Source organism: Monodon monoceros, unplaced genomic scaffold, assembly GCF_005190385.1.
Source record: "Monodon monoceros isolate NGI ecotype Baffin Bay Population unplaced genomic scaffold, NGI_Narwhal_1 Super_Scaffold_19, whole genome shotgun sequence".
Classification (NCBI taxonomy): Eukaryota; Metazoa; Chordata; class Mammalia; order Artiodactyla; family Monodontidae; genus Monodon; species Monodon monoceros.
In genome coordinates, this window is record NW_021703775.1 from 51,314,373 (window position 1) to 51,328,974 (window position 14,602).

The 14,602-nt window shown below is 36.3% G+C and overlaps 1 protein-coding gene across 3 annotated transcripts in view; it reads left to right on the forward strand.

The window, feature by feature from the left end:
- Window positions 1–14,602, forward strand: part of SRBD1 (S1 RNA binding domain 1) — a 227,307-nt gene that overhangs the window by 20,383 nt on the left and 192,322 nt on the right. For all 3 annotated transcript variants that reach the window (XM_029232198.1, XM_029232199.1, XM_029232200.1), the window contains exons 5-9: window positions 1,473–1,639; window positions 4,552–4,669; window positions 7,002–7,140; window positions 10,513–10,609; window positions 11,907–12,042. In XM_029232198.1, coding sequence (XP_029088031.1) covers window positions 1,473–1,639; window positions 4,552–4,669; window positions 7,002–7,140; window positions 10,513–10,609; window positions 11,907–12,042 — 657 coding nt within the window. The remainder of the gene's footprint in view (window positions 1–1,472; window positions 1,640–4,551; window positions 4,670–7,001; window positions 7,141–10,512; window positions 10,610–11,906; window positions 12,043–14,602) is intronic.

Here is a 14,602-nt window from a genome sequence, read left to right on the forward strand (position 1 = left end):
AGCTGGCTAAATGAGTCCAGAGCTCATGCAGAAGAGAGGTAGGGCTGGAGATGTAAAGCTGGCATTCTGAGGATGGGTGATAAGATGTAGGCCTTAGGATATACAGTGCACAGAGGAATGAGGGTATCCTCAATAGTCTCTGGAGCTCAGCCATTTATTTCATCTGTAGTTTTGAAATTCAGTGTATTTTATATATTGACTTGATTTTGTTAAGCAGTTGACCATGTTAATGCTTTAATAGTTTTTGAATTTTTTCTTACATTTTTGGCATATCTTGAGCATCAAGATTGAAATAATAATAAAGCTTATGCCTCTCATGCTTTACTTTAAAAAAAATCGGCTTAGGGGCCTTCCCTGGTGGCGCAGTGGTTGAGAGTCCGCCTGCCGATGCAGGGGACACGGGTTCGTGCCCCTGTCCGGGAAGATTCCACATGCCGCAGAGCGGCTGGGCCCGTGAGCCATGGCCGCTGAGCCTGCGCGTCCAGAGCCTGTGCTCCGCAACGGGAGAGGCCACAACAGTGAGAGGCCCACGTACCGCAAAAAAAAAAAAAAAAATCGGCTTAGGTTTTGAGAACAGTTACTGAACAGTTACTGAAATTGCATTTTATTCTTTCTCTTCTCCAGGCTGACTTCTCTAAACTTTTCTGCTTACATGTACATATTTGCTGAAACCTGTAGACTTGTTTTTTAAAAAATAATTATTTTGAATATGTAGTATATGGGAATGATACAAAATTCCAAAGATATAGAAGGCTCTTCCTGCCCTAGTTCTAAGCTAACCAGTTACCTTTCCCCAAAATAAGCCATGTTCCAAGTTCTTGTAATTCATTCCATATCCGTTCATATAAGAGTAAGTTGAGTGGTATTCTGCTCCACGGGCATATCATAATTTATTTATCGATTCCCCATTGTAGACTATTTTTTGCTGACTTCTACCATACTGGAAAAAATTCTTCAAAAAATATCACTGTAAATAATATCATTTTCCAGAGGTATGAATATATCAGAACAAATTTCCAGAAGTGTAACTGGTGGGTCATAGAGTTTATGCATTGTAAATTTTGATAGATATTGCCAAACTGTTCTTCCTCCAGAGGTTTACCATTGTACTTTCTCACTAGCGATAGTTGAAAGTGCCTTTTCCCATCACTTATGCCAGCACAGTGAGTTACCATCTCCTTCTTTGGTGCCAATCTGAGAGATGAAAAATGCATATCTCACTTGAGCCCTGTAGAATTCGGGCAATACAGAGTGGTTTCGATTGGATTTTATAGAATGAGTGAAATGACTATTCTTTGATTGTCAGTATATATATATATTTCATACAATTTCCTTTTCTTCTTTTTTTAAAACCACAGCAGTTTGTTTCTAAGTGGCTGGAGAACATTATTTAATTGCTGTATTTTAAACCATATGTTATAATACAGATGTTTAATTTTCAGAGTTTTAAATCACTAAATATTAATTTACAGGTTTTATCTGAGAGAACTGATATTGAACTTTGGGTTTGTGCCAACATTATTCGTCTCTTTAATGATGATAACACAATTCCCTTCATTATACGTTATCGAAAAGAGCTTATTAATAACCTTGATGCTGATTCCTTGAGAGAAGTTCAACAAACTCTAGAGGAGCTACGGTAAGAAACCTGGGAAGGGATGAGCTTTGTGTAAGGGGAAAGAGGGTGTGTGAGCCAATGAGGCGAAACGGTGAGGAAGTGAGTGATAGTATATTTTGACAGTTCCAATATTTTGTTTTCTTGATTTATTGTAATCTGGATATAGTCCCCTTCTGACAGAGGAAGCCAGCTCCATTTTACTTATTTAGGGGTGTGCAGAGTCCCTCTGCTGGTGTGTTCATGCATAGCTTGGGCATGTATCTGCAAAAGGTGGTTTGCATTATTAAGAGTCTGTGCCTATGAGTTTGAATGTCATCTTCTCTCATAGAAATGGAAAAATTAGAACTACCAGCAGGTAACTCAGAAAAATACATTTTAGTCTAAATCTTCAATAGCTTACATAAAACTGTCCTCTTAATACTGTGAAGTCCCTAAATGGAGAATTCTTTGGCTATATAGAGTTTCCTTTTTCTATTCTTTTGTAGGGCATGGTAATTTAATGTTAGTGGATTGTGAGTTTTGTATGGTTATAGAATGGAAAGCACTCTTTAAAAAAATATTCCTCTGGATTTATTGTAATAACTCAGAAATAAACATATAAAGGCTATAAAACTAACTGTATTCAGTAGAGTTTATTGAAACAGTCTTTACCATTCATTTATTTTTTGCATGTCTCCTACATGCCAAGTGCTGTGTTGTTGCTATGTGTGTTTTTCAACAAGGATATGATTTATATTGGATATAATCTTACCATGAAGCCATTCTAAAAACACTAAGGGTTATTTTTAGAATGAGCCTAATAAGCCTCTGTGATTTTGGAGGAACTTGCCTCTCACTAACATTTTTACCCCTTTTGTTTGATTTCTTTTAGTGCCAGGAAGATTTAAATGCTAATATGTGGAAAGTTATATTTCATCAAGAGGCAAAATCAATTAGCCAACCCAGAAATATAAATGACTAGTTATTCAAGTGGTTTCAGATTCAGATCACCCAGGGCCAGGCTAGTATAATCAAGCACAAAGGGACACAAATTGGAGATCACAAGTCCTGTCTAAGAGGGGCAGCTGCTACTCATCTCCATCAGATTATAACATGTGGGGTTCTCTACCCAGATTGCTGTATCTTCCTATTTTTGAAAAACTGATAATCTGAATTTTTATGTAAAAAAATTTTGAGGTCAAACAAAATCATCTAAAGGCCACATCTAGAAGTCCAGCAATTTGCAAATTAGGAAGTAAGCTTTCTGTTTGGTTGAAGGCAAAGTAATGAAGAAAATCTTAAGGGTTTTGGGATCTGAAATTGGGGAAAGTGTCACAAACAATCAAGAATAGTTTACTTAAAAAAATTAAAGGTATTCTACCAATTTTTGATTGGGTGGGGGACAAATAGGAGCTTTATGTCAAGATTAACATTATTATTTTCTTTTTCTCTAAAAACACACTTTAGCTGCAACAGAGTTCATTCTCTGGGTATCTATTAATAGAGGAATACATTAAATATTAGTAGAGGACTATTTCTCCAAGTAAGTGGTGGCATTGACTAGGACTTAGAAGATCTTTTTATATCATACAGAGATTTCTTTTTGGTAATGAGGTATGGTCTCTGTTTTTCTTGAGCTCAGCTTTTTCTATAACTAGAGCATTGGTTTTTACCCTATTAATTGCTGCTCATAAATGAGTAGTGAAACTAATTTGGTAGGTCATTACCACTTTAACAAAAATGAAATAGAGAATAGAAAATATGAGTGCAGTTGCTGTGGTAAAGGTAAATATTGTTTCATGAAACTATTTATCATGTTTATTAACTTTATTAAATATGAAATTATATATGTGTATATACTGGGTTGCAAGGTAAAAGTATTTCTTACTGAGGGTCACTTAAAAAAGTGAATCAAAAAATGATTATGGGGCTTCCCTGATGGCGCAGTGGTTGAGAGTCCACCTGCCGATGCAGGGGACATGGGTTTGTGCCCCGGTCCGGGAGGATCCCACGTGCCGCGGAGCGGCTAGGGCCGTGAGCCGTGGCCGCTGAGCCTGCGCGTCCGGAGCCTGTGCTCCGCAACGGGAGAGGCCACAACAGTGAGGGGCCTGCGTACCGCAAAAAAAAAAAAAAAAAAAAAAAAAAAAAGATTATGATTATGGATAGTAAGAAACTTCTGTATTTTCTCTAAAGATGCCTTTCCTCTCCCTCATATGCAAGCCAGTAGGTCATTGGCCTTTTGTCAAAATGACCCTGGTAGGCTTCACCCTCTGAAAACAGTCTTGGGCTACCAGGAATGTAGAAGACACAGAGGTGTGATCTAAGGACTGCATATTCTTCCTCATTAACTTATAATCTTCTGCCTTTCTTGTTTTTCATAAGTAGATTTAGTTTTCTTTTCCATCAGTCATTTTTAGTAATTTATATTATCATCTCTCTAACTCTTGCCCATCATTTTAGCAATACCATTATTAGGCAGAAATTATAAATCGTAACAGGTAATGAAATAGGATGAAAGGCTGTAATAATAATACATTCTAAAGTATCAAGGTTTTGAAAATCAAGGAGAAACTGAAATACTGTTTCAGCTTGAAGGAGACTGTAGACACATAGCCATTACATAAAACCCATTCTTAGCTGAATTCACTATCAAGGACATGTATAGGAACAATTGGTGAAACTTAAATGAGATCTGAGGGTTAGAATGTATCAGTATTATATCAATGTTAATATCAATTTTAATTACCTGCTTTTGATGGTTATAGGAGAAGATTCTTGTTTATAGAAAATACATAGTAAAGTACTTGGGGATGATGGTAACTTATTCTCAAATGGTTCAGAGGGGGGAAAAGTTCTTTTTACCTTACTTACAACTTTTCTGTAAGTTTGATATAGCTTCAAAAAGAAAGTTTTAACATATAGGTCTTGTATATTATAAAAGTTTCTATTTTCAGGGCTGTTGCAAAGAAGACTTATAACACAATCCAAAAAATTAAGAAGGAGGGGAAGATGTCTGAGTGCTTGTTAAAAGCCTTGCTGAACTGTAAAACTTTTGAAGAACTAGAACACGTGGTAAGGAATCCTTTTTATCTTTTAATGTAATACTTACCTCAGTATATTATGATTTGGGTCTTATAGTTAAAGAGCTTGAAATAAAAAGCTAAAGTCATCAGCCACCATCATTATTTAATTCAATAAAATATTCTTTATTCAGTAAATATCTATTAAGCACTTTTTTGTGATAGGCACTTGGATTTATTGGGTTGGCCAAAAGGTTCGATCGTTTTTTCCCATAATATGGCTGTAGTAGCACTTAGTTGTCTTTAACTTCATTCAAAACAATTTTGTTAGATTGTATGTGACAGCTGTCATATCAGCGTGCATTTAAAAAAAGGACTTATCAAAACTGGTGAATTTTTCTGTAGCCATTTTAATGTTAAAGATGGAAGGAAAAAAGCAACATTTTCAGCATATTATGCTTTATTATTTCAAGAAAGGTAAAAATGCAACTGAAATGCAAAAAAAGATTTGTGCAGCATATGGAGAAGGTGCTCTGATCAAACGTGTCAAAAGTGGTTTGCGAAGTTTCGTGCTAGAAAGTTCTCGCTGAACAATGCTCCACAGTAGGGTAGACCAGTTGAAGTTGATAGCGATCAAATCGAGGCATTCATTGAGAACAGCCAACATTATACCACGCGGGAGATAGCTGACATACTCAAAATATCCAAATCAAGCGTTGAAAATCATTTGCACCACCTTCGTTATGTTAATTGCTTTGATGTTTGGGTTCCACATAAGTTAAGCGAAAGAAACCTTCTTGACCACACTTCCACATGCGATTCTCTACTTAAACGTAATGAAAACGTTCTGTTTTTAAAACAAATTGTGACGGGCAATGAAAAGTGGATACTGTACAACAATGTGGAATGGAAGAGATCGTGGGGCAAGTGAAATGAACCACCACCAACCACACCAAAGGCTTGTCTTCATCCAAAGAAGGTGATGTATATATGGTGGGATTGGAAGAGAGTCCTCTATTATGAGCTCCTTCTGGAAAATCAAATGATTAATTCCAACAAGTAATGCTCCCAATTAGACCAACTGAAAGCAGCACTCGACGAAAAGCGTCTGGAATTAGTCAACAGAAAATGCATAATCTTTCATCAGGACAATGCAAGACCGCATGTTTCTTTGATGACCAGGCAAAAACTGTTACAGTTTGGCTGGGAAGTTCTGATTCATCCGCCATGTTCGCCAGACATTGCACCTTCGGATTTCCATTTATTTCGGTCTTCACAAAATTCTCTTAATGGAAAAAATTTCAGTTCCCTGGAAGACTGTGAAAGGCACCTGGAACAGTTCTTTGCTCAAAAAGATAAAAAGTTTTGGGAAGATGGAATTATGAAGTTGCCTGAAAAATGGCAGAAGGTAGTGGAACAGAAGGGTGAATACGTTGTTTAATAAAGTTCTTGGTGAAAATGAAAAATGACTTCTATTTTTACTTAAAAACCGAAGGCACTTTTTGGCCAACCCAATACAAAGATGACTAATACATAGTCCTTGTCTTCAAGGAATTCCCAGTTGAGTGGGGAAAAAGGAGAGTAGGTAACAGAAGCGTAAGCTTAAGGGAGAGTGTGCTGAGCTGGAGGCATAGATGTGAGTGTCTGCAGCATGTAATTGGTATTTGGAACCATGAAAATGGAAGATTCCACTCAAGGAGAGATCATGGGGTAAGCAGGTCAGGATAGACCATTGAGGAACACTAACTTTTGAAGCATGGGTGGAGGAAGGGAGAGCTTAAGAAGGAGACATGGAAAGAATAGTCAGAGAAGTATGAAGAGAATCAGGAGATGATGATACCCATAAAAGATTAAGGAAGAGAGTCATAGAGGGAGGTAATGATCAATGGTTAAGTAATTAAATATAGCAGGGAGTTTTGGCAAGATAAGGACTGAAAAATGTATATTTGGTAATTAGAGGATCATTGTGGATCTTTGTGATACCACTTTCAGCAAGGTGTGTGGAAAGAGAAGCCAGGGGGCAGTGGGTTGAGGAGTGAATGTGGACTAAGAAGTAGAAGCATTGTGTGAGGACATCTTCTAGAGGAGCTTGCTTGAGTTGAGGACTTGCAGTCCTGGCAGTCCAAGCACTGAGTTTGTGGGATGAGTGAATCCAAGCAGATAGCTAACTGTAAGCATATAGAAAAGTATAAAGAGTCTGATAAGGAACAACTGTTTTCATACAACTTGTATTCTCTGTTAGCATTAATCTTTGAAGGAAGAGGAAAGGGTTGAGAAGAGGATGTCTTTAGCATTCTCACATGTCCTGTAATTTTGTGTCCTAATTTTAACTTTTGCTTTTTAAAACTGAATAATTTGGTATGTTTTCTGACTTTTTTTCCTAGTCAGCACCATATAAAACTGGAAGCAAGGGCACCAAAGCCCAGAGAGCAAAGCAGCTGGGATTAGAAGGAGCAGCCAGGACACTGCTTGAGAATCCAGGGGACCTCAATCTGCTCTCTTACATTAGGCCCAATGTTAAAGGTACCAGCTTTACTTAATAAAGAGGTCGCTCCTGTTTCTTTCTTTTTTTAATTTGAAAACCTAGGTTAAAAAAATTGTTTCATTAAGTAATGATGATACAAAAGAATATTACAGCATATAAAGAGTAAATAATTCTAATAAAACAAATCCCAGTATACCTCCTGCTTAGCCATTCAGCTTTCCTCTTTTGATGAAGTGCCTGTTCTACTCTTTTGCTCATTTTTCTGTTGTGTTGTTTCACTTTTTCTTATTAATTTATAAGTATTTTTTAGATATTCTTGCTCAGTTACATGTGCTACAAATCTTTTCTCCCAGCTTGTAACTTCTCTTTTCACTTTCTTTCATTTATTTATTTATTTGCGGCACACGGGCCTCTCACTGTTGTGGCCTCTGCCGTTGCGGAGCACAGGCTCCGGACACACAGGCTCAGTGGCCATGGCTCACGGGCCCAGCTGCTCCGCGGCATGTGGGATCTTCCCGGACCAGGGCATGAACCCGTGTCTCCTGCGTCGGCAGGCAGACTCTCAACTGCTGCGCCACCAGGGAAGCCCTCTTCTCACTTTCTTTATGCTGTCTTTTGGTAAATAGAAGGTCTTAGTTTTATCATAGTTAATTTATTAATCTTTTCAATTTTGTTAATCTTTTCTTTTTAGATAATTGCTTCTTTTTCTTTTTAAAGAATTTCCTTTATATCCAAGGTTATAAAGATCCTCCTGTATTGTCTTTTAAATTTTTTATTCTATTTCTAAAAACTTATTTAATTATAAAAATCATATCTACTTTTTAAAAAGAACTTCAACAGTTCGGACAGACATGGATTGTAAAGTGAAGTCCTACTTCCACACTTCTATTCTCCATGAATAAAGTGTTTGTCTTTTTCTTAAGTGAATCTTCCTTTCACTTTGTGTGCGTGAACAGGAGAGAATGAGAGAGGAAGGGGGTAAGGGAGAGATATTTCTAAGAAGAACCCAAGGAAAGTGTCAACTGATATGTGTCAAGGTATATTGGTTTTATTGTCAAAATGAGCCTTGGAGTGAGAGCTTTTTGAGTAAGAGTGGCTTTTTCCAGGGAGTGGAAAGGATTGAATGGGGAGATTAATGCTAGGATTGAATGGGGAGATTGATGCTCTGGTGATTACTACTCTCATTCTAGTTCCTTTTAGCCTTCCTTCCTTTAGGCTGGGAGAGTGTCTGTAGGGGGCAGTCTCTGACAACAAAATCTACAGGATGTACTAAACTGTAGAGAATAAGCATACCAAAACCTATGTTTATTTTATATAATCTGGCAAATGTGAATTTGCAATTAAAAAAATTAAGTATGTGTCTGTGAAAATATGAATATCTGCTCATACACAAATACACATCCTAATAGCTATATTGAAAAGGGCAATAATGAAAAAGCAATGGTAAATATTTGAATTTAGAGATGGGTTGAAATGAGTAAAATTCAAGTTTGTTTTATTTTTTTGTTATATTTTCAAATGTTTGCAACTTTAATATTTTAATATTAACTGAGACCATATAGGCAAGCGTTAAGGTTAGCCACAGTGGGAACTATCTGTGCCCAGTGATGGTATATTTTCTTATCAATAGAATCAAACGTTGGAGCTTTCAGAATGTTAGATGCATAATGATTTATGGTCAGTTTTTATTTTTCTCTTCTGGTCTATTTTCTTTCCTTCCACTCTTCACCTCCTCTGGTACAAAGTTTTCGTTAGTTCACACACATACTGAGTTCCTAATAAGTAGGTTTGATAACATAAGGTTTACAAATTGTATTCCCCTGAATGATGTGGGCTTTACAAAAGCCCATTGTTACAATTGCAAAATCTATAATTTCCTCTTTCTAGTCTCTCTCATTAATTGGTCTCATTGTAGGTTCCATCTTTACTACTGACTTCTCACCCTGGTATTCTCATTAAACTTCGGGTAATGATGCTGTGAGGTACTTTTGGACTCCAGGAATGAATGCATAGTGAGTGGTTTTCTAGGATAAACACTGATCTAGTGAGAAAGCTAACACAAGAGCAGACACTTACTGACTCCTGACTATGCGCCACAGCTGTTGTAAGTCTTTACATATACAGTCTTCCACCTCTCAAAGGTAATTTGTTCCTGAAAATTCCCTCATAGGGAAACTCTCTTAAAATGTAAACAGGATTCCTATTAATTTCAGTGGCCAAATTTCTTTTTTTAAATTTCTTTGGAATAAATGCAGTTACATCATTAGTTAAGATCAGTTATCAATTATCATAATACAACCCAACAAGGCATTTTCTCTTTATTAATTACTCTGTAAGTTTGTTCTCCTGTCCTCTTTGTCTTCTGTACTTGTTACTCACTAAAACCATACCCTCAGAAAAACATACTTATGATACTCAGTGCTTGTGTAATTCAAGTTTTAATGGAAGAAAAAAAAGAAGCTTTAATGGAAATAGAGCAATAAAGACAAAAGAAATAAATAATGCATTGCAAATGATCTCTCTCAGTGTATAAGTTGATATTGCAGGAGCCATAATGTACAAGACACACTGCTGTAAATTAGCAAACCGAAAGCACTTGGAGAGAACTTAATGTGCCATTGGTAGACAGTTCAGCTGTGAAGATGAACAACCACATAATGGCTCTTGTTTTGTGCTCATTTGAGGTTTGAGAAATTCAAATAGGTCATTGAAAATGTGAATAACTGTCTCATAAGCCAAAATAGGAATATTAATAAAATTCTTTGCAAAGGAGAATTTTTGTAACTGGAATGAAATAGTATACCTTGGGATATGACTCTATTAATATATATTTCCTATAACCTATAATGCTTAATCCTATAATGCTTAATCTTTGTAAATACTTCATGAAGTAGATACTATTATTATTCCATTTTTATAGGAAACTGAGGCACAGAGAGAACAAGTAACTTGCCCAGGGTCATACATTTGGTAGATGGTGGAGCCAGGATTAGACCAGGCAGCTGGCTCCAGAGCTGCATTTTTCACCACTAGGTTATATGGTATGTTAAGGTCCTGTATTATTGTTTTTGGAGACTTGATTTTGTTGCTGAGGGAAGCTAGTCACTACTATGATACTTTTCTGTCTTTTTGTTTGTTTGTTTTTTAAATTTTTATTGGAGTATAGTTGCTTTACAATGTTGTGTTAGTTTCCACTGTACAGCAAAGTGAATCAGCTACATGTATACATATAGCCCCTCTTTTTTGGATTTCTGTCCCATTTAGGTCACCACAGAGGATACTTTTCTGTCTTAAGTTTGTCAACTTAGGGTTTTATTTTGACTGGAATAAATTTATTGTGATTTAATTATAGATTTAAAAACCAATCTGTAGTTCTTGCTTTTGTTTTCCCTCTTACCCTTCTCCTAAAGGGCTTTCAGCACTCCAGGATATTGAAACAGGAGTGCAGCATATTCTAGCAGACATGATTGCTAAAGACAAAGACACGCTTGACTTCATTCGGAAATTGTGAGTAACTCTCAGAGTTTTCTGCTTTGTGGACTCGTGATGTTAAGGGTCGCATGGTTAGTGCTAACTGCAGTGTTCATTAAAAACTTTATTTTCAGACTTTTAAAAATTAAAATTTTTTTTTAGTAGCACAGCTCTCTGCTCAAACAACAGAACCCGAATACATAAAACATAAAAGTAAAGTTGCTTTAATTGAATTCTGGGCAGGGAGCCTGGAACTCTGCCTGTTCATCCTCCTTACCCTGAAGCATCTTAGCAGAGGCCTCTGAGGAACACAGTTTAAAAACCACTGCATTGTGCAATATATGCTACAGAGAGATTCATAACCATTTAGAATGGGTGGCATTGCTTTTTAAACGTATTGAGTTGTATGCCCTTAATTTTATAATGTTTACCAGTGGTTGGGTTAACTTGAGAATGTTTAGTATCAGGTATGGATAAAAGTGCTGACCTCAAAATGAATTTTAGCTGGTGGAGAGAGCAGCTTATCCATAGTATCATAGTCCCAATTTATAAGAGAGTAAAACCCTTTGACCTAGACCCTACTTGGGCTTATGGATTTTATGCCTCATTATAAAAAGATATTATTTTAAAAACCTTATTTTTAGGCACTCTGTCCTTCCTTTCCTTCTGTGTATCAGAGGACAGGGTTTGGCAGAGGTCTACTCTTCCTCTCTCTCCACATCTCTAGCTGTGTGAGCTGTGCAGAGGAGAGTAAAGGTGAAAACGAACCGGTTGACTACTGTAGCTTGTCAGGGATTTTGTTAATGTAAGGGAGAGAATTTTTCTTTTTCCTCAGTGGCCCTCACAGGAATGAGTTGAAGTAGGAGAATTGTGCAGGTTTTTAAATGTGTTTTTACAAGGAATTATGCTGCTGAAATTTGGTTCAATTTCATAAATTGTCATTGGAAGCTGTCCTGACACATCATCTTGTTTCCTTCTTTTTAGCTTTTAATTGGTTCTGACTCTCTAACTCAGTGGTTAGAAAAGGATGATATCTAGGCCAGAGTTATTAGTCTCTTGCATAACTGCAGATAGTATCTGAACTCATTTAGGCATTTTATGGGAGGATTGGGTTGAAATATAAATAGATCTGGAACACCTATGCTAGCATGAATAGGCGAGGAGCCCCCTTTTGATGGGTCAATAACATTTTTATAGTTGAGCATCATTAAAAAAAAATCTCGTGGTAAATCTCATTTAGTTTTTTGTTAATCTTCTTTCTATATAACGTGTTTCTTTACTAAAGCACGTGTTAATAACTACTTAATGTTTGAATATTTGTGTATCTGAACAGGTGCCAAAATAGATATATTTGTATCCAGTCATCTCTGGCAAAGGTATCCTCAAAAAAAGTAAATGAAAAAGATGTTGATAAGTTTCTGCTCTACCAAAATTTTTCGTGCAACATAAGAAACATCCAACATCATCAGGTAAATAAGGAAACTGCTTATGCATGCTGATAGTAGTAATAATGATAATACCTCAGATTTGCTTATTTATTTACTAAAGAATTTTCAATCAACTATTTTCTTCCTTCATATAAATTTTTATAATATTGTTATATCCTCCCCATTTGACAAATGGGGAACTCAAGACCCACAGAAGTTAGTAAATGACACTGAGACTTATTAGCTGTGCTAACAGTATAACACTTCGGTATCTTGACTCTCTGGTTGGTGAACTTTCTTATTAGAGTTTCCTTCCCAGTATGCTTGGATTTGAGCTCAATTCCGGATCTTTTCCATGTGAAATACAAAATAGAGATAACTGATTTAGAATAAATAAAGTATGAGAGATCTCAGTTATATAAATCATACTCATATCTCAGTCTTTCAATTTCACATTTCATTTTATTAATTTTTATCCTAATTGTAGTTATAGGTTATATATCTACATTGTGGAATGTGGCTTTAAATCGTATAGAAAAAAATTTTTTTTACAAACCAAAAATACAATAATACTGACTTTTGTATTTACCTGTGTAGCTACCTTTACCAGTATTCTTTACTTCTTTGTATGCTTTTGAGTTACTATCTAGATTTTATTTCAGCCTGGAGGACTTTCTGTAACATTTCAGGTAGGGCAAGTAAACTCCCTCAGTTTTTGTTTATCTGTAAAGTCTTAATTTCTCCTTATTTTTTAAAATTTATTTTTAATTGTGATAAAATACATATAAACTTTACCATCTTAACTGTTTTTAAGTGTACAGTTTAGTAATGTTAAGTATATTAACGTTGTGCAACCAGTCTCCAGAATTTTTTTATCTTGCAAAACATAGATTTTCTGAATATAGAATTCTTGGTTAACAGTTTTTTCTTTCAGCACTTTGAATATGTTACCCCACTATCTTCTGGCCTTAATGGTTTTGACGAGAAATCAGCTGTTAACCTCACTGAGCCCTTGCACATGATGATTGCACTTGATTTTCTTGCTACGTTTAAGATTCTCTGACTTTTGACAATTTGATTATAATTTGTCTTGCTGTGGATCTCTTTGAGTTTATTTTTCTTGGAGTTTGTTGTGATTTTTGGTTGTGTAGTTAGATGTTTCTGATCAAAATTGGGAAAATTTTGGCCATTATTTCTTCAAATATTCTTTGATCCCTTTTCTCCTGGGTCTCCCATTATATGTGTGTTGGTATTCTTGGGAGTGTCCCACAAGTCTCTTAGCCTCTGTTTATTTCTTTTTTTTCTTTTTTTTAATTCTTCTCAGACTATGTAATCTCAATTGACATATCTTCATGTTTGCTGATTCTTTCTTCTGATTGTTCAAATATTGAACCCCTCTAGTAAATTTTTCATTTCAGTCATTGTACTTTTTTGCTCAAGAATTTCTCTTTGGTTCTTTTTTATAATACCCAGCTCTTTATTGATATTCTGTAGTTGTTGGGATAACATGCTCATGATTTCCTTTAGAACTCTGATTTCCTTTAACTTTGAGCATATTTAAAACAGTTAAAGTGTGTCTAGTAATGCCGAAGTCTGAACTTCCTCAGAGATGGTTTCTGTTAATTTCTTTTTTCTGTAAATGGGTCATATTTTCTTGTTTCTTTGCCTGCCATGTAATTTTTTGTTAAAACTTGTCATTTTGAATATTATAAGTTGGCAACACTGAAAATCAGATTCTTCACCCCTCCCCGGCATTTGTTGTTGTTGCTGTTGTGGGGTTTTGTGGTTTATTTAGCGACTTCTAAACTGTTTCTGTAGTCTGTATTCTTTGTCATGTTTGGCCACTGAAGTCCCTGGTCTATTAGCTTAGTGGACAGCTAGTTACTTGACAGAGATTTCCTTCATTCCTAGAGCCAAAACAAATAACAACTTTCCTGGTCCTGCGTATTTGCTCTATGTTGGGGCACCCTTCAATGCTTAGCGAGGCTGTTTACAACTCTACCTTAGCCTTCACTTTGTCTTTGTGTGGAGCTCAAAGGTCAGACAGAGGTGAAAACTTAAGGTCTTCCCAGGTCTTTTCAGAGCAGGTGTCTGTCTAGTCCTGAATGCGTGCATGACCTCTTAGATTTCCTAAAATATGTGGAAATTTTAAAAAGCCCCTTTCCTCTCAATTATCTCCTTTACTAGCCTCTTCCTTCCCAGGTTTTTCTGGTCTGTCTGATGGTTGCCGTGACTATAATCCCTTATCCCCAGGTGTTATCCCTTACCCCTTGAAAGTGCAGCTAGCTCATTGCCTTTAAATACTTTGAACAAATGCCACCCAGGAGCTGCCTGGGGAAGCTCTGAGACAAGCAAAACAAAGGCAAGCCCTTGAGCCAAACCGTCAGGGAGCCATGAGACAGATCAAAACACATAATCACAAACTTTTGAGAATAAGGTCCATATTGCTCCCTCTGGTACTAGCAGACTGCAGCAGAAAGGTAGGCTGTTATCTGCACTGCCACTGCTGAACTGCAGAGTGGAGGATGGTAAGTGGGTAAGTTAAAAGTGCTCTTTCACCAAAATTCTGCAGCTTCTTCTTTAAGTGTTCCTCTGATTGTTG